This window comes from Anastrepha obliqua, chromosome 3, assembly GCF_027943255.1.
Source record: "Anastrepha obliqua isolate idAnaObli1 chromosome 3, idAnaObli1_1.0, whole genome shotgun sequence".
Lineage (NCBI taxonomy): Eukaryota > Metazoa > Arthropoda > Insecta > Diptera > Tephritidae > Anastrepha > Anastrepha obliqua.
The window spans coordinates 211607-233412 of record NC_072894.1 but is presented as its reverse complement, the minus strand read 5'-3'; the positions used below and the strand labels follow the sequence as shown (position 1 = coordinate 233412).

General features: G+C 37.0%; 1 protein-coding gene across 3 annotated transcripts in view; it reads left to right on the top strand.

Moving 5' to 3' along the window:
• Positions 1 to 20275, top strand: part of LOC129243065 (serine-rich adhesin for platelets) — a 28968-nt gene extending 8693 nt beyond the window's left edge. For all 3 annotated transcript variants that reach the window (XM_054880157.1, XM_054880156.1, XM_054880155.1), the window contains 5 exons: positions 4238 to 4995; positions 12207 to 14615; positions 14695 to 14888; positions 14953 to 15373; positions 15445 to 20275. In XM_054880157.1, the coding sequence (XP_054736132.1) occupies positions 4494 to 4995; positions 12207 to 14615; positions 14695 to 14888; positions 14953 to 15373; positions 15445 to 15755 (3837 nt within the window). In that variant the 5' untranslated portion in view covers positions 4238 to 4493 and the 3' untranslated portion in view covers positions 15756 to 20275. The remainder of the gene's footprint in view (positions 1 to 4237; positions 4996 to 12206; positions 14616 to 14694; positions 14889 to 14952; positions 15374 to 15444) is intronic.
• The last annotated feature ends 1531 nt before the right edge of the window (positions 20276 to 21806 follow it).

Genomic DNA, 21806 nt, shown 5'->3' with positions numbered 1-21806 from the left:
TGTGTAAGTTTGGTTTAATTTGGTTTAAAGACACGGCGGGTCCACGTTTTGGCATATATTTCGAGACCCTAGTCATCAATAGGTATGAAAATTGCCCCGTATTAAAGCACTTATCAACAGCTTTCATTTGATATCCATATTGTACAAACACATTCTAGGGTCTATGTTTTGGTCTCTATCTCGAGACCCTAGTCACGGAGCGGATGGAAATACTCTGAACTAAAGCATTCACCAACAGCTTCCATTTGATACCCATATTGTACATACACATTCGAAGGGTACCCCGATCCACGTTTTGACCTATATCTCGAGACCCTATCTACCAATAGGTATCCAAACTATACGAAAACCATCTTCAATACCTCCTTAACAATGTGTGTAAGTTTGGTTTAATTTGGTTTACAGACACGGCGGGTCCACGTTTTGGCATATATTTCGAGACCCTAGTCATCAATAGGTATGAAAATTACCCCATATTAAAGCACTTATCAACAGCTTTCATTTGATACCCATATTGTACATACACAACCAAAGGTTACCCGGGTCCACGTTTTGACCTATATCTCGAGACCCCAGTCACGTAGCGGCATGAAAAATACTCTGAACTAAGGCATTCACCAACAGCTTCAATTTGATATCCATATTGTACAAACACATTCTAGGCTCCACGTTTTGGTCTCTATCTCGAGACCCTAGTCACGGAGCGGCATGAAAAATACTCTGAACTAAAGCATTCACCAACAGCTTCCATTTGATACCCATATTGTACATACACGTCCGAAGGTTACCCGGGTTCACGTTTTGACCCTATCCACCAATAGGTATCCAAACTATACGGAAACCATCTTCAGTACCTTCTTAACAATGTGTGTAAGTTTGGTTTAATTCGGTTCAAAGACACGGCCGGTTAGCGAACACACACAAAAAGTTGACTTTATTTTATAAGATTTTTTCAGTTTGTGTCCGAAAAATCCAAATATCTTACGGAACCCTATTTTTGTCCAAAATAAAATATAATCTATGTTACTCGTGGATAATGTAGCTTTCGAATGGTGAAAGAATTTTTACAATCGGTCCAGTAGTTTTTGAACCTATTCATTACAACCAAACAAACAAACAAAGTTTTCCTCTTTATAATATTAGTATAGATAAATATGAATTCCGAAAAAAACTACATCCTGGGGGATAAGAAAATATACTGCTCTATGTAGACCGATCTCGGTGAAACACCAAAATTAAGAAAAACATTTTTCTAATAGCGGTCGCCCCTCGGCAGGTAATTTCAAACCTCCGAGTGTATTTCTGCCACGAAAAAGCTCCTCATATAAAGTATCTGCCGTTCGGAATCGGCAGGTCCCTGTAGGTCCCTCTATTTGTGGAACAACATCAAGACGCACACCACAAATAGGAGGAGGAGCTCGGCCAAACACCCAAAAAGGGTGTACGCGCCAATTATATATATATTTATATATATATATATATATAATTATATGTAGACTTAAGTCCTTCATTGTACGCATAGAGAATTCTGCCAGTAAATCTCATCGCAGTATGCCTCGGAATTTGTCGATTTTGGGGCATTTAAGATATGATTCTGGCTTAAGTTCCACAGCAGATATTTGTCGTTAGTTTTAAATTTATTGGTCTGGATGAAACCAACTTATATGTGCCGGGATTTGTTATAAATTTTCATACATAACTGCATAAATAGTAACCTACGATTCTCTCTGAAAGTTCGCTCTAGACCTCTATTATTTGAACTAGTTATAATCCGCGGTAATTACTTTTGGTTGCCCGGAAACATGAAAGCTGAAATCAAGAAAGGGTAGACAGTTGATATCATTACCTCATCGCCCCAACATTCAAATGGCTAGCAGGGTAACATAAGTCGAAAATGGCCCTTCAAAGCATATTAAAACCTCTGTCTACGTAAAAGTTACGACTGTCGACAGAAGTACCATATCCACATACTCACATTATCCCAAGTAGTGGTGGTGGTGGTGTTCCAGCGGTATTCTGTCTGCTTTTCGAAGCTTTTGGCAATTTATCCTTGCCTTCAATTTGGGGGAAATTAAAAAAAAATTCAGTAGGCACACTAAAATCAATTTGGAGGTGTCTGACAAAAAACAAAAAAAAAAAAAACAATTAAGAACCTTCACGGTTGGAAAAGTTCCATTGAAAACAAAGAGTGTGCGCAATATGTGTACATACATACATACGAGTTACATACATATATATTTAATGATGTAAAAATTTATTGGCGCTTGTTCAAGTACTATATAACAATAGTAAACATCGCAGAAAACTTGGCTTGTTCCACGTACTGGCCGTCAGCAGTTGCCTCTTTCTCAATTCTTGCCCATTGTTGACGTCGCTTGAATGCGTAATAGCGTTTAATTATTTATGCACGCAGGTATGTCTCATACGAGTAATCACAAGTACATATATGTAAGTATGCCTTTCCACATTTGAACATTGTTTGTCGTGGTATGTACCAATATGTCTTAACTATGTGGGCTTTTTTGCTTTTCCATGTATGCACCTGGATTGATAAAACTTTCATACACATTTTTTAATTGCACGCTTTATTTTGGTATTTGAACCTTGTGTCATAATTTGTACGAGTTTATAAATGTATGTAAGTATTAACCAGTTGACTACTCAAAGTGAACTTAAGCTGAAAACCCTTATTTCACATTTACCTTCAAGCGTGCAAACATACACATTTAACTGTTTAATTAGAAAATAAATCCGCAAATAATTATGCGCATATTTACATACTTTACTCCGATCAAATCGTGGTAACGAACAAATAACTAATTAGTTATGCATACATTTTTGAGGCAACGTTAGTTTGCTGTATCGAAAACGAATTGCAATATTTTCAAAGCAAAAATATTTCAAAGCAAAAAGAAGTAGAAGAGGAGTTGAATATTTAAGACTACACTCTCGGCTCCTTATTCTTAGATTTAACTAGATAAATAATTGTTTTATGCGAAAAAAAAAACAAAAATCAAAGTACGGTAGCATCATTTTTTTTAGTTAGGGGCACTATTTTAGTGTATTTATTTACGTATTAATTAATTAAATTTTGCTAATCTCGAATTCAAGTACAATCAGTGTACTGATCATTTTTCTGGGTCAGTTCTGTTTTCCGAGGCATTGGACATTCAAATTAGACCACATTCTTGAACATGATCTATTATGTTTAAAGTTGAAAACATTTTTCAATTTCTCGTCTTCGGCATTAATTAAGTCAAGTCGTATCTTGAGATACTATACTTAATCACTGTGATATTCAAGTCTATACCGATGGCTTTCAATTGAATCTTAACGGTCTGTGAATGAGTGGGCTTATAATATCGGTCTAGTTCTTAACCCGAGTAAATCACAGTGTATTGTCATTTACAACAAGTATTTCAGACTTGACCCCTTTGGCAAAGTAACCTTAAATAACTCTGCAATAGGTTGCATTGACTCTGTAAGAAATCTTGGTGCTATATTTAAGCGAACTCTCACTTGCAACAATCAGATGGTTAATACCGTAGGCAAAGTATATAGAATATTATTTGACTCCGACGCTTTTTCGTTGGTGCCTTTATTCACAACGTAAATTTTTCACTCATATATTTGTTGTAAATTTTAAAAATGTATGTCTATGTAGGAACTGCTCTAAATATGCCAAGCAACCTTGTGTCTTGGAATTATGTGAAAGCAGTCAGTTCAAAAAATCAGTACAAAGTTGCCTTCTTGGAGACTTGAAGCCTCTAAATGTAATCTAAAATATTTCGAAAATGAGAGCTAATGGTTCTATTCGAGCACAATGATATTATAATATAATAAGATATCTCATATCTACTTTTTTAGTACAACAAAATGTATAATTTCGCAATGTAATTATGAAAATAATTCGCACATGTATAAGATATAAATTTTGAAAACTATGTATACTATCTATTTATAAAAACGAAAAACTACGCATAACTCAATCAAATATAAATTTAATTGGATTACTTACATAAACTCTTACTTGTTAAACTAAATAAATTAAAAATAACACTCAAAACATAATTATTAAGTGTTAAAATACTAATTTCGTAAAAGAAGTAAGTCAGGAAAATAAATCATGGCAACTGAATTATGTTTATTGGTTTGCTATTTCAAATTACTTGACTTTCACTCATATAAAAATTTAATATCTACAGAAACGAGTATACTAAATAACTATACTTTGCAGGTTCCAATGACTCAAAAACGTTCACTGTATTACCATCAATTAGTGAAAGGTCTTTTACGGGACTTAAATTATAACGGCTTTTGCACTTACCCATGCCTCTCGCTAGTAAAGTGTGAAGGAGTTAAAGTCGTAGAAGTTTAATCAATCGAACGACATACACAAATCAACCAGAGAGTGCAGAACATATAACGTAAATAAAGCTCATAGCAATATAAGCAGAAGTCCCGAGTAATATTCGCACCACTAATACCTGGTGATGATGAAAAGCCAATGGCGAGGGTACGCAGTTGAGCTGTTAGTGGTGGTGCTTTTATTGATGGTATTCCGCAGTAGCAATGGCAGAAACTTAGCAATTTCACAGCAATACAACGGTAGCAATAGTAGTGTGGTGGATGCTGAATATGATAGTTCGAAACGAAAACCGCAAGCTGAGAAAATTGTCGGTGCTACAAATGTTGCAAACGACAGCAGTACGCAACAAGGGCTGAAGCAGCGTGATACCAAAGAGAAATCAGCAGTAAATTTAAAGGTCGAAAATGAAGAAAAAGTTGCAGAATCGGGATTTGCATCGACATTGCAAATGGAAGCTGCGACGTTTCTTTCTTCCACTATTTCTCCGCCAATAACACCAACAACATCTCCTAACTTCTTGTTAATATTAGATCCATTAACTTTAGCAGAGACGACACCATCGCGAATTTCTGTCGACTTAGAAAGTAACGATAATGTCTCAGAAGGATTTTCGAGCATTGACGTAGGTAAGTACATGCTTATCTATATAAACACATACCTATAATATGATATATAAAATTATTGTGCGCACAAGCGAGTTTTTGTTTACATAATATATAAGAGTATATGAATATTTTTATGCGGACTTGGCTTGGGGGTGCCCAACTGACACCGGTTAGCACAAAAATCGGGAAAAGTCGCTTGAACTGTTATCCCTTTTATATTCTTTTGTTCATTATTTTCATTAATTTATCGTAAACAAGTATTTTTGAAATACGACTACATTTTTGAACTTAGAATTTGAAAAATCTCCCCTTGGGATGAATCCTGCATAGCCAATTATGTTTTTTATACGTTTGAGTTAGTAGTCGATACGGCTAACATTGGGTAGGCAGGGTTAAATCACTCAACTTACCGAAAACTCAATTTGTACTTTCATAGGAAAAATAATTCCTTAATTATAATTAAGTACATACATCTGTGCATACATGTATAAGAGCGGATACTTTAACTCCGTCAAAAGCTTAATGAGCTCTCACCAGTTTGACCAGCTTCTCAACAATATAAACAAAACGTTCATTACTTACGAAAACGGAAACACGTTTTGGGCAATAAAAATGTTGATGAATAGGAAAGCCTGTAGTCTCGGTCAAAGGAAAGATAAAAGCAAACAGCAAAACAAAGTCAAAGATCATGAGACTCGCAGAGGTTGACAAGTGAAATGCTCTTCACGAAAAGGGGGAAAATATGGACCAAAACAAACACATAGAAAGTTACCAAAGGCATGTACGTGGTAGCGAAAAGAAAGCAGTTTCAAGTATTAAACAAAATGTACACATTGCTTTGGAAAAGTACCACCCATTGAAAAATAAAGAATAACCGCAATGGTGTGCGGGCCGAATATATATATATATTATATATATAACTAGCAAACCCGGCCCGCTTCGCTGGGCACACTAAAATAGAATAGATATGGTTTAGAACAGAAAAGATATGGTTTTCATATTATTTATTTTTTTATTCTTTATTCAAGCGCTTTGGCATAAACAATATTTTTTGTTTTTCTATTTGTTTTTGAGTAAATATATAATGTTGTTGGCTTCCCAACACGTGAACAGCCAACGTATAGTTGACCATGGGTGAATACTGGTTCTTCTAAATTCATCCCGCATATTTCTAAAGTTTGTCCTTGTGATTTATTGATAGTTATTGCAAATGCTAAACGAATGGGCAGTTGCAAACGCTTAAATTTAAATGGCAATTCAGGTGGAATCATTGGAATTCTTGGTATTAGAACGTCTTCATTCTTGAATTTGCCAAATAAAATAGTTGCTTGGATAACATTATTCATCAATCGTTTGACTACTTCATTTTGTTCTTGACGTTCTTCTGATGTCGCGTTATTCCGGGCATTTCTCATGCGCCTATTATTATTTGTCGAACGACCAATATGATTACGTGATTGTCTTGGCATTTGTACTGTAATAAACATGATTGTAATTATGGTATTCTGAGATTTTAAAACATGTTTTTTCAATTTTGTGGATTATATTTTCGATGCATATGTGTTTAAAAGCCCAAGTCCACATGGTCAGGATTATTTTATTTTGTTGTGATTTTCTTAAATCATCTCTTTTCTTCTGAAAATTGTTGACAATTTGCATGATAAGACTATTAATTTTTTCATCAAAGTTACGCATTTTTCGTGCTCTTCTTCTGCATCTTTTCTTTTGTTTTTTTCATTTTTTTTACTCATGGTGTATCGTAGCTTATCGCATATGAACCGAAAAAATAAATCCACAAAACATAATTTCATTTGAACATTCGGATTTCACATTAAATTCTCAAATTTCGTAAGAAATTATTCACTGTTCCAAAATCCACTCCAAAAAAATTCACAAACAATTTTTACATGTTGCACTTACGTTTTTTTCTTATGGCATCCAAATCAGAAAGAAATATTGACACATTGTAACTCACACTGTCAATTTGACAGTTCAGTTCCGTCCCAAGCGTTAAAAAAGTAAACGACATTATGGCTGGTTCAAAAGAACGCTGTACGCGTTGCCGGTGTTCCGAATTACAACCAAACTTTACGAAACCCATTTTCAATACTTACTTAACAATGTGTGTAAGTTTGGTTTAATTCGGTGCAAAGACACGGAGGGTCCACGTTTTGGCATATATTTCGAGACCCTAGTCATCAATAGGTATGAAAATTACCCCGTATTAAAGCACTTATCAACAGCTTTCATTTGATACCCATATTGTACATACACAACCATAGGTTACCCGGGTCCACGTTTTGGCCTATATCTCGAGACCCCAGTCACGGAGCGGCATGAAAAATACTCTGTACTTAAGCATTCACCAACAGCTTCCATTTGATATCCATATTGTACAAACACATCCTAGGGTTACCCGGGTCCACGTTTTGGCCTATATCTCGAGATCCTGGTATCCGATTCTTAAAATTTCAAAACACAAACCTTCTCCACATGTGTTTCTTCAATGTGGCAAAGTTTGGTTAAAATCGGCTTAGCCATTCTCCGTAAAGTTCATCACAACGCGAAAAACGGTTGAATTTTTAATAATTGGCGCGTACACCCTCTTTGGGTGTTTGGCCGAGCTCCTCCTCCTATTTGTGGTGTGCGTCTTGATGTTGTTCCACAAATGGAGGGACCTACAGTTTCAAGCCGACTCCGAACGGCTAATATTTTTATGAGGAGATTTTTCATGGCAGAAATGCACTCGGAGGTTTGCCATTGCCTGCCGAGGGGCGACCGATATTAGAAAAATGTTTGTCTTAATTTTGGTGTTCAACCGAGATTCGAACCAACGTTCTCTCTGTGAATTCCGAATGGTAATCACGCACCAACCCATTCGGATACGGCGGCCGGGCCGAATATGCAATATTATAAATCAGGTATGTCGAGTCCCCAGCAAAATTTTAGGCATGCTCTGCTCCCATTACCGCTTCTATAACCACTTATCAGGTAATCAAAAAATGGTTTTTGATGTTTTTACTTATTACCAGACATCCAATAACTGATATTCAAAGTATTAATGCATAGCTTCACTGAAGTGCTCATGTGTAATTCGCAAAATAATCTAATTATTGGAAATCTTTGAGAACACTAAAGTAGACAATCCTATTTTGATTGAATTTAAGGGGATTTAAGATCAAACCATAACTGAACGGTAAATACCATATAGAGAAAAATAAACAATATGTACGGTAAAGGGATTTAAACGTCAAGGAAATAGCTATGTATTTTGTGTAGCAAGGCTCATTGCAATTGAGGCAGTTCTGCGGTACATTCTGTATGGAAAGAAAAGCAAGAAAATGTTATGCAATTTCCTGAAAGCTATAGCTATAGAAAATGAAGGATAATGTAAGCAAGGCTCATTGCAATTGAGGCAGTTCTGCGGTACATTCTGTATGGAAAGAAAAGCAAGAAAATGTTATGCAATTTCCTGAAAGCTATAGCTATAGAAAATGAAGGATACTAATAATAATTTATTAGACGGATAAGATTTCCTGAAATTGGAAAAATGAAATACCGTTTTGGTAAAAATGGTAGCAAAAAGTGTTTTCTTTTACTTAAATTATAATATAAATAAATATATGTCACACGGAAATTGTCAAGAATGATATTTAAAAAAATGGTTTAACTTAAATGCAGAATTATATTTTGTGAACTAATTTTTCAATTCAAAACTGATCGCGAAGTTGCGAAGTTTGGCTAATATGATGCTGCCATCTAACCTAAGCATTATGAGCCTGAGCCTGATTCTATGGAATCGAATCGCTGCTTCCAAAAGCTTCTTAATTTTTCCTAAAAAATCAGCGCTTTGTTTAGCCAATGCCCGCTTGGAAACCGGGCACATGTTTGCTTAATTTGAGCTTTCGGATGATATAGCCGATACATACTTACATTTATATTGATATTATTTTAGACTTCATATCGCTAAAAAGAAAAAACGGGTAGAAATTTTTATGTTCCTGAGGCACTTTTTTCCGTGGATCCTGTCTATATTTACTCCATTATATAAAATAAATTGGCCTATACCAATTGACGGCATTTATGATTGTTATTGATTGTACTAGGACTGCTATTACTTGTTTTATTTATAAATGGCGTAAATAGCTGGTTTCGTTTCGCAAAAATTATGACATATGCTGATGATTTAAGAAATTAAAATTAAAATTTTCCCAAATTTCGAAACCAGGTGGCGCACTTGAGCTTCAAAATGACATTGACGCCTTGAAACAAATGGGGTATTGGCTCTCGGCTTTCTTTAAACATCAAATCGAATACTGACAATATTTTGCCGACGGCTTACAACATATCTCATTCTTTGCTGCAAAGTTCGGATGCAATTAAAGATCTTGGCGTTATTTTGTCGAGTAACTTTTCATTTAATAGTCATTTAAGTCGTATCACTTCGAAAGCTTACTCGGTATTAGGGCCTGTGAGTCAATAGTTCGAGATTCACTGACTCTTATATTCTTACTATAAATTATTATATACGTCTTTCCTTCGTCCCAAATTTGGAAAACGCTTCTTTAATTTGGAAACAAACAGAATTGAACGGATCCAAAAAATATTTCTTAAATACGCCCTACGGCCATTGAGCTTTGTTGAACCGATTCCTTTATATATATTATATCACTCTTGCTTGCTATTATTAACCTAATGTCTTTGGAAGTAAGAAGATTAGTCCTCTCGCTTTCATTTGTTTATAACATCATCAATGGTTGTATTGACTGCTCTTTTCTTTTGGAAATAATTAATTTCAATATACCCTATAGCACTTTGTCTTTCTATATTGTGTTCGGGATACACTACTCGAACCATAAGTGGATTTAGTTAAATCTCGGGTTCTATGCATCTAGATTTTTCATCTTCGAACAGTATATTTTGAGTTTTTTAGGTATTTAAGTCATGTTCGATAGTTATTCGATTTTCATTGTACTAGTCTGAAAGAAATTTGTGTTCATGGACTAAATAACGATAAATAAATAAATTTGTTTATCGGTGCTTAACACGGTTTTGAGATTTTTGCTGATAGAATGCTTAAGAATACTATTTTTATTTTACACCTGGTATTTATTTTGCGATCGCAAAGATAATATACACCACCATAATATGGTATGTCGAAAGTGTTGCTGAACAACCTTCAACATCGATATTTCGACGTGCTCTTGGTGGACATTTAAATGATGTAATTTTTCACATGTAGTTGTTAAGAACTGTATTTTGAATTAAAATAGTGAAACCTGAAAGAATATAATTATACATAAAAAGAATATACATAAATATAAATGTAAGTATGTAAATGAAAAAAACCAGCCAATATTTAAGACGAGGCATTCAAGTGTGCGAAAAATTGCCTAGCGCCCAACCCACTTACAGGTTAAACTAACTAAGATAGGTACGAGTACTTATGTGTAATTGCATATACACTGATGCACAATTAAATACGTGTGCGGTACTTTTCCGCAACTGTTGTCTTTTCGACATATAATGTTTATTATTTATTTATTCTCAAAATATTCAGTACAATGGATAGTCATCAGCATTGCCTATAATGGCTTCAATGATAACTGTTTGACTGTCCATATTTACTTTCCTTTGAGTTTTTGCTTAATTATTGTGAATAGGGCTGGCATCAGGCGACTGTGAAGATCTATCGAACATTTCAATCCCATTTTGCTTTTTCCACTTTACACACCTTCGGCTTCGATACTTGGGATAGTAGCCTTCTTGTAAAATCTTCCCAGCTGACGGTAATAATGATTTTCGGAGAAGCAAGAAGATTCGTTAACACTGCGAAAAGTTTAAGTTTTTCCATTTTTTCGCTGAAAACCTTTCATTTCACCGTTTTACAGAACGAGAAATTACCATCCATATACATATATATTTTAAAGGCAGAACTAATGCGATGAAACGCTTTTCAATTCTTGCTAATAAGTGTTCGGCTGGTAAAAAATTTGCTATGCGGTTCTCAAGTTCTCAAAAATTTCAGTAAGACATTTTTTGTTTTAATAGTCAATTTAGCTGGATATTTTGCAACATAACAAAACTTAATTAGGGTAAGAGTTTTGTTTTATTGATAATGTTAATGATAGTTTGCATACAATTTTATATTAACATTTTTTGAAATTCGTATAAAAAAATCAACTGTGTTTAATCTGATGCAAGACCTACATGCGGCCAGTTCAGCCTGAAAGACATTGCAATGCATGGTATGGAAGGCAGCTCTTTTCTTTTTGCATTTACAGATTTTATACGGTGCTTTCAGTAAATGGCCTTAACCAATTCGTCCGATATTTAATCCAGAGAATGTTAATATATTTCGTAATATATAATATTATAACCTTATAAAGAAGTCTGCACGTCGGCGTGATTACGATAGTGGGACGAATTTTATGATTTGGCTGCAGTCATTGGACGTTTGGGAAAAATCAAAATTCCTACTATTTACTTATATATATATATATACTTATATAAGTATAAAAGTGTAGAGTGAGTGCTACAACTGTCACCAATGTTAATTTGGATAGTTCGTGGCTATCATTCGGTTGATCCCATGTTCAAAATACACTGTGGACATAACAAAATATCCATATGTGGGACAACACTTCAAATTGGATTGGAAGGTTGAAAAAGTACTTAACAAAGGATACAAGAACTTATATAAACGTCGGACTTTTGAAAGGACTTGGTGTTTATTTTCTGTAACCATCTATGTTTTGAGTTTCAACCATTATAACTTACACAATTATTTCGCGATAATTTTATTTATTGTAGATTCCGTAGTTAGGGGTCTCTACTTAATATTTATACTCGTATTTATATTTGGATGGGTTTATTTAAGTTAATTAAGAGTTTGTATTATAGACATATATAATTGGTGCTTACACCATGTGTTGGGGGCTTGGCGAAGCTCCTCTTGAAATACACCCGAAGGTTAGCTATTGCCTGTCGAGGAGTGCCCACTATTAGAAACAACTTTTTCTATCATTAGGTGTCCCGTGCACTTCCGTGGTAGTCGTCGGCTGTAGTGTATATGTATATCTTCGTAGAACATATTGCATAATAAATTATTTACATCTCTAAAAAGTGTTCATGTTTGTGAGTTGATTCGTAATGAAAGTTTTCTTAGCATTTTTTTATTATTCTCATTTTGAAAAAACTACTTAATACTAACATTTCATAATTTCTTGTAGATGCGGCAGATCTTCTAAGCATTACTCCAACAACTTACCGGCCTGCTCGACCTTCCGTCACACCAAACAGTTCCGCTAAGGAAAGAGAACGTAAGCTTATGAACGTTTTGGCAGCGCGACGCAATGCATTGCATCGGGGTAGTTTTCGTACCCGTGTAGGAACTACAGGGCGAACTGCTACTGTAGCATCGCTGGAGACTACCTCTAAGACTCCCACAGATCCACGTTCGATTTGTATACGAAATTGCACAAAGAATTTTACGCGCCGTACAACGGCGAGTTGCATGCGACAGTGCTCAAACTTTTCGCGCACTTCCTGGCCAGTTATTAACTCAACTGCTACAGGCAGCATGATAATTGTTCGTTCAGCATCCCGAAACAGCTTGGGCGCACAGGCTTTAGATAGGGATAACAACGAAATTCTTTTCACGGATGAATCGTCGCATGGTTTATTTGTCGTGGCAAAGGATCAAAATGACACCTCAAACCATATATCAGATGCAACAAAAAGAGCGAAGTTTCGTCCTAGGAATAAACTTTTATCATCGATAACAGTATCTCCCAGCTCCATTGAGGAAGATGATATTCAACCCTATTTATACTTTGGCCAAAAATTACCACCTATTAGGCCAGCTAGTCTAACAATCACTTCAGTTAGCGAAGATCATCCGAAGTTATTGGAAGTGTCTGCCGCACAGTTAGGTTCTACCACACCTGCATCACTGGTATCCACGCCAACTTTATCAGCAGTAGAACGCAGTCGTTCACGATACAAATATCGAGACCGGGGATACGTCAATACTCGGCGCTTTCCAATTCGTGCAAGCGCATTAGGATCTGTTAATCCCCTCGAAAACAGAAGTGCGATTTTATTAAATACAAAAGATAATACTACTACTATACAAAAGGAAACCTCTGACAGTGGAACTTTAGAATCAGAAGGAATAAGTGAAAAAAATATGGAGAAAAAAGCTATATCCAAAATAGCTCAAATACAATCTACTACGTCTTCAGATTCCTCTACTCCGTTAATAATAAAAGTGTTCGGTGAAGAAGAGGAAACATCACAAACGGATGATTCTATTAACGAATCAGTGACCAAACTAACTAGTTCAGTTGAATCTACCACAGTACATAAAACAGGCTCCATTGGCACTACTCTTAATATTTTGAGCAATAATCAAACTCAAAGTACTACCTCCTCTCCAAGTATGTTGATGAAAACTGTATCAAAGTCAGCGGCAGTAAAAATACCTTTTCATAGAGCCTATCCTACTACGATCCGTACTTCTTCAACCACTTCGACTTCCCCCGCGTCTAAGGCAACAGCTATAGAAACCGCGTATTCAGAAACGACTCCAATATATATCAGTACCACACCATTTACATTGATTTCCTCTTCCTCTACTACTGCAAAGACCAAGTCAATCATTAAGGAAGACATTGAAAAGCTTCGCGCTCTTGGACCAAGCCTTACTCAAGTGATAGAAAATGATGAAAATTTTGTTATATTTCTCAATCAGACGGCTTCCCACCCTTATCCATTGTTTGACACCGATACCACCGATACAACAGTCTCAATACTGGGCACCACTGTGTTGACCTCGGTGCGTTCAACTGTGAACCCTCGGGCTGAAAACCCCTCCGGGGCAGTAGAATACACCTCTACTGAAATGAATAAAGTTAGCCGTCCTTCTTTTGTCGGTATTATAGAGGCAGCACCAATAGAAAACCCGACTCGGAATGAACCGCCAAGCGAAAGCGGTGCAGATATTAAGTATACTTATGTCACAGATGAAAGTAAGGTGTCACTAGAGATGCGACGTGTCAATATTGCCACAATGGTGTTGGCGGGTATTGGAATAATACCCCTCTTTGCTCTTATTCTTTACCTTGTGCGTTCATATCTACCCAGGCGTGGTGCCAAAAACGAAGAGGATTTCGATGTATGTATCACCGACCAGCAACCTATAAGTCCAGTTAAGAAGCTTGATTCCAAATACCGCAGCAAAAGCGAGGAAGAGGATTGCGATGCTGATCACCACACTGTTCACACATCCCACCATCATTCGGCACACCATATGCCGATGGTTTCGCATGGAAAGACAACGTCACGAGATGCTAACCACAACAACCGCTATGATGAACAGAGCTCTGTAACCAGCGACCAAGAATTTGATCGTAACAATATTCGTCTGAAAAGTCTGCTCGGTGAGGGGAATTTCGGTCAGGTGTGGAAAGCTGAGGCTGATGACCTTAGCGGTCACTTTGGCGCCACACGAATTGTAGCAGTAAAGACAATCCGGAAATGTAGTGCGCAAGTCAGCTTGAAAGAGGAAGCAGACATTATGCGAAAGTTGGGTTCGCATCAGAATGTTGTTACACTGCTTGGCGCCTGTGTAGAGATAGGTATGTGCCTTGTTATATTTAGAAACGTATTTGTTGAAGATGAGTATTAGAAAAAAAATTAAACAAATTTATACCATAGAACCGCACATGTTGATTATGGAGTACGCGATGCGAGGCCGGTTGCTTTCACTGCTGCGTGCTGCTCGCAGTGCTACAAATATTTTACCAGCTTCTGTACCAGGAGGCCGAAGCCTGTCACCTTTGTCACCGCGAACGCTTGGGGGATTTGCATTAGACATTGCTTGTGGAATGGAGTATATTGCCGAAAGGAGGGTAATTGATTTGGACATTTATATACACATGTTTTCAAATAATATATATTTTGGTTTTTCCCCAGATCGTGCATCGGGATCTTGCTGCACGCAATATCTTACTTGATCATAATGGAATTTGTAAAATATGTGATTTCGGTATGTCTTTTGACTTGGATTCTGAGCGCAGAAGGAAAGAGGAAGAGAAAAACTCTGTGAATGAAATTGTGCGTAGCAATACGAAAAAAAATAAATTCGATTTCGGCAGCCGGTTTATAATGAACCATTGGAACAACAACTTTAATGGACAGGAGAGCAGCCTAACTTCAACAAAAGATGACAATGAAAAGAAGCCGAATGCTCATGGCCATGGTCATGACACAATTAGCCGTAAGCCAGCGTTACCTATACGGTGGATGGCGCCGGAAGCACTACAGTATCATATTTTTACACGGGAAACTGACGTATGGGCTTTTGGCATTGTCCTCTGGGAAATAGCAACATTGGGTAGATATTAAATAAACTTTGTGATGTGACAGAACTAGAGTTTACATAACCTCACGTACACAACTTTTTAGGTTCTACACCGTATGCTCATCTATCAGGGCGAGAAGTTATACGACGAGTTCCTAGTGGGCTTCGACCAGAGCTACCCAAGGAAGGACGACATGAGTTTTATAACTTAATGAATCGCTGTTGGCAAAATGATCCACACCAACGTCCGTCGTTCACATATGCGCGAAAGGAAATATCTTATTATTTACACAAGTGGGTCGATGATGACTCCACCGCCTCTGATTATATGGATGTTAGCGGGTTCAGTGAAGATCTGGAGCACGGCATGGTGTACTTCAATCACCGAATATCCGAATTCGAATGCGAAATATGACGATGACTCAATCCTTCCTTTTTCAATATATTTTCTTTCAATTTGCTATATATTCGAACTTCTTTACTCTTTAGATGATCAAAAGTTTATTCATTTCCAAAATAGTTCGAAATTTAAAGGTTCTCTTCTTCTTTAAATGAAGCTTTATTTGAAAGCCTTATCTACACTATGCACTAAGAATTTCAAGTGCTGGGAGCAGTATTATTTAAATATTTCAAATTAAGCGAGGAAAGCGGGTAAAGAGAAAACACGATGTTGGTTCTTTACACATCTTTGTAGAATAGCATGGTTTTATTTGATTCAATATGTAATAAAATGTAAATATTAAATTTATGTTGCTATAAGCTAGATTAACAGGAATATTTTTAATTTTAGTGCACCATTATTGTATTATTTAATGTATAAAACGAAGACAATTTAAAATGATTAAGATTCTCTAGTCTGTATTAAAAAATGTATGCCCACATGCATATACATATATAAATATGCATACAGTTATACATATTTTCATATATGCATACGAATATATATTAAGAGTATTCTGTTATGTAGTTTCGAAATTGCAATTATATTTTAACGTTTTGTAAAAGTGCTTTGAAGTCAAAGTCCAGCCGTTTTACAATTTTTGACTAAGACTTTGCGATAAACTGTACTATTTTCGAACATTGTTTTCTAAAATTCGCTACAATTATTCCTGCCTATACCAACTTACCAGCACCAGGGACCGGTCACGAATGCACCACTTGGTATATCCCAGTAGTCCGAGCCCACTATATTCGCAAGGCTTTCGAGATATATATGTACATACACCCTTTTTGGGTGTTTGGCCGAGCTCCTCCTCCTATTTGTGGTGTACGTCTTGATGTTGTTCCACAAATGGAGGGACCTACAGTTTCAAGTCGACTCCGAACGGCAGATATTTTCATGAGGAGATTTTTCATGGCAGAAATACACTCGGAGGTTTGCCATTGCCTGCCGAAGGGCGACCGCTATTAGAAAAAAGTTTTTTTTTTAATTTTGGTGTTTCACCAAGATTCGAACTTATATTCACTCTGTGAATTCCGAATGGTAGTCACGCACCAACCCATTCGGCTACGGCCGCCAACGCTTTCGATACACGTAGATATATTTAATATTGGCATGTCCTAGCTAGGAGGCCATAGCCACCGCAGAGTTACAATGCAGATTGCATAATAGACAGCATCTACTAACAAATACGAATACAAAATAAATGTACTTTACATGCCATTTATTTAAGAAGTTTGGTTTTGCTGGGTTATAAAACAACATAAATTTTTGCACATACACACATATGTATGTATATTTAGTTATAAAGCTGATGATATTACCAAGCAAAATATAATTTTTTTCTTCGGATGTTTGTGTATGAAAAATCTTTTTTTTGTCGGGACAACTAGTAAGTACAACACTCGGACAACATTAAGTCCATTGTACTGCTCTCGGACTCCCTTTTAGTTTTCTTTAAATCTGAGTAGATCGTGTAGTGCCAAGGAGCCAAGGTGCTCGCTTCTTAACGCATCAGTACATCAAATATCTCAAACCTGATTCCAGCCAAGGCGGGGCAGATGCACAGAAAGTGGTCCGGTGGTCAGCTTAGTCCATCTGCAGCCTTTCTCGGCCTGTGAAGCTCGCTTGTGGGCTGTAGTAACCCATTTGCTAACCGTGGCTTTGATGGCTGCCGAAGGGAGTGGCAGAATGGGCTCCGGGCCATAAAAATTGATCTCAGAGCGCATCCTAGCTAAGAAATCAGAGGTCTCGTTATACACAATATCCACGTGTCACGTTTTACCATTAGGCTATTATGTCTACCGACATAGTTCAGCTTGGATTTACTGGACTCGACTACCCCTGAAGTATGAATGCATTCCAAGATCAAAGTGCAGTTTGACCCCAGAGCTGGTTCTGGAGCCAACCGTGAAAATGCGAAAACAGTGTTTGCCGGACTCATTTTATGAGTTTGACCACAATTGAGTCTCTGGCAACACTATATCGCTTTTCAAGTACCACACTTGATGGCTTGGAGTCAAGGGGCATGGAGAGAATCGTTGGATCGAAGTCCACGCCTTATCTGTTGTTCAATGCCGGGAAGGGGCTGTACCAGTTCCCATTATGTTTCAGCAAGCAGATGACCTTCAAGGCCTCTCCTTGGATGAAAGCACTAAGTGGTGGTATACCAACCAGAGCATCTAATACCGTGCCTGAAGTAGTCGGAAAAGATCCGGTCCCTGCTCGCAGAGCTGCAAATACTGTCGAAAGTGGCATTATCAATAGCCCCTTTTATATCCAAAAAGATGCCCATAGCGTAGTCCCTCTTGCCGATGGCCTGCTCAACCGTATCAACAAGGTTTTGCAATGCCGACTCGCAGAATCTTCAGCGACTTCTGACGCATATGCAACTCCTTTAACCGTTCGAGACTTTTCCGCATGAATGCGGTCATGCTGATGGGTCTACTGCTTTTAGGGCTGGTGTAGTCATCTCTCCCAACCTTAGGGATGAAAGCGACTCTCACCATCCTCCAAGAGCGTGGTATATAAGCCAGTGCCCGCAGGCAGTATGCGTGTAACAGTTTTGACAACGGTCTCTTTCGCTAAGGGCTTTTGTCGGCCAATGCTTATCTGATTACCTGGAAAGTGAGAGTCCATCAGCAAGCTGAATGTCTCGCTTTGCTTCTCCAGGAGCCATTAGATTTCCTAAGTGACCCCAGCCTTGCGGTTGGATCCCTTTTCAGAATTCTAACCAATTTCGGCATGTCACTTAGAGATTCAATACCGCCGCAGAATTCCCTAAAGTAAGCCCTTTTCGACTACCGAATTAGTTTCTGATAGTTCTTCTGAACATGACGGTAGCGCTCCCAGTCCTCAACAAGATTAATCTTGAGGGTCCGGTTTAGAAGTTTTCTGGACTCACGCATCAATGCTTGGAGCTCTCGATTCCACCACGGAATGGGGAGTCCGATCAAGGAGAGGTCGAATTGGTTAGGCTGACTCAAACATTCAACTCGGCCCCTTGTTCTTTCCGAAGCCTTGGTGGCGTCACGTCAAACCCCCGCAACGTCCCCCTAAACTTCTGCCAGTCTGTTTTTCTGGGGTTTCTAGAGGGCAATGGCATTTGTGCCTCCTCGCCACACTGAAACTTAATATTCAGCAAGGACTTTCCAGTTCTTGATTGAGCACCCAAGCTTTGAATTTGATAAGGTGAGATCAATTACCTCCTGCCTTCTAGCAGTAATAAACATCGGCTGGTTGCCCTTGTGGTGTATGTTTAGGCAAGAGGAAACGATAGAGTCTCGCTCATTGCATTTGCTGCTGTCCCAGATTGTATGCTGGGCATTAGCATCGCAGCAGAGAACAAGACCCAGATTGCGCCGCTCACAGAACCTCACGACACTGGTGGCTTTCCAGGGTATCGTAAGGAAAATAAGCAGATGCAATCACAAACCTCAGCCATTACCTTCTACCCATCATAACACACCTCAGTAGCTGATAGGTCTTGGAAACAGAATTGCTCAAGACCCGTCACAGTAAGATGGGATGATACTATAAGACCAGTCTAGGTCTACTCGAACTCCTGTTATATAATACTGTGGCCCCTTTCAACGCGCTAAGCCCACAGTGGCGGCCCCTAAATGAAAAATCTTTGTGTGTGAAAAATCTTTACCAAAAACCACACTTGAAAAAAAACCACTTAACTTTGAACGACATTACCTTTTACTATAAAAGAAAATGTACAAAAAATAAGACGCGATAATAAAACAAATGGTATTTTTTGAGTTCTTCAATAGTATAGTAAGTACAAATAAAAGAAACATAAATTCTAAAATACAACTGCCACGTACTTTTAATTGTTTGTGCAGTGATTTTTTATTCTTTGCTTTTCATTTGTATTCTTTTTGTACCGAAAGAAATAAAATTGGACTGCCTCAGGACAGACCCCTAGGTGGTATTTCGCTATCTACAATTTAATTCTGTCGTGGCGATTGACGCTAAATTCTATTTACGCAAAGACAACAGCTACTACGTCTACTGAAGTCGGCCTGTTAAATGTTATCTTGTTTAGCTATTTAAGCTTCTTTTTGCATTTACAGATACTAAACATACTTTTTTCTGTTCGAGCAGGAAATCTTGCAGGAATTAGCTGTTTCCATGTTATGTGCATATGTTACTTATTCGTCATGGTTTGCAGGAAAAACTGTTTTATAAAAAAAGAAAAATGTTAAATTTAAGTTATACTGAGTTACAGTCAAGGGCACCCCTAACATGTACATATGTAAATATATAAATAGCGCACCTCTCCAAAAAACTTTATTTATTATTATACAGTTGTTTGGATTTGTTTAACCTATTGAACAAGGCAGACATGCTGGAGAATACATATGTTTATAGTCTTTTACGATGTGTTTTACTTACATACATATATACTTATATATTATAAGTATATCTAGGTATACAAATATGACAATTTTCTGTAAAAAATAAACTAACTGTAATCTTCAAGCAAAGGTTTTGTATTTCACTTTTAAAATATTAATAAATAAATTTAAACATACATATGTTGCCAAGAAAAAAAAAGCATCATAATTTTCTGCTGCTATATTTTTAGAAGAAATCGAATTACCAAACAGTCAGTACATGCAAAATGTTAACACTATGTATTCCTACATAGTTGCCTCTAGTAAATGTAAGCAACCTATTGAAAGAAGGATAGTGCAAATAGTCCATTAAATTGTATGAAGTTTTATCCATAAAATGTTCTACGACAAGGAAAGGAAAACTTTGCATTGCCTTCTTCCCGCAACCAAGACAGACAAATTGTCCTGATTGTGTCAACGATCAGCCCCTTCCGCAACTCTTTGACAGATTGAGAAGGAATTTTATTTTATTTGCATTCATTTTAGGCATCAGCTGCTTTGAGCACAGTTATACCTATGAGTTTGGATCACGTCATTATATCAACACAGTAAGAACCGGCATAATGCAGCAGCGTAAACGAGCTCATAGCCCATATTTGTTTTGTTTTTGAGGTTCTAGTTCATATTAATATTTATAATTCAATGAAGTCCAAATATACTCAAAGCCCAGTGCAATCAATTGTTGCAAGTTATGTATACATATATGTAAGTATCAACATTCAAGTAGTGTATTCGTATATAAAGATTGTTAAGAATGTACATAAGAGCTTGAGAACTTGAAATGATAATACAAAACAGAAATATTGTCGTAATGATTTTTTTATTATAATTTGATATATAATTTAATGGCATTTATTTTTTGAGAATTGGAGAACTACTACGAATCGACTTTGTTCCATGATTTATTTTTTTGAAAGTAAATTTCCACAATTTGGAAGTGTTGCTCTGGCGTTAAACGATTCTTGATGACTTGCCAAATCTTACTCAACAGAAATGTCAATGCAGTTTGCCATTCACAGCTGTGAAACCATAGTTTTCGGCAGCTAAAGATGCAACTGATACATACATACATACGTATTGACAACAGTACAGTTTGAAAGTGCCACAGAAATTAATTAATTATACTTATCAGATATACACATTCATGCAGCATATCTCATGCGTCTAAGAAGTTAATAATTAGATGTCACTACCTTACCATTGTCAACAAGTATTGGGATATCGTTGTCCTCTAGATGTCAGCCATCACCAGCTCCATTTTCCAAGAGTAGGTATATGCACCCGTTCACACCATTCGTTGCATTCGCAACGTGTTCTCTTGTAAAATATGCCTTATTTATAAGATCGCTATTTGACATCATAATGCTTAGAACAGGGGCATCTTCACAATATAGCAATATATGTGTGTATGTACAGAAATTATTAAAATGTTAGCACTGTGTTAAACAAAGCAACACATTTGCTATTGCTGGACAAATGCAATTATCCGTGAGTTCACGGTTTCAACATTGGTGTAACTTTTAAAACCAACATAACACTTGCGCACTAGAGTATTCAATTCGTTTTCTAATAACGACTCTTTGTGCCAGGGAAATATATGTACCATATGTGTGCAGATGCA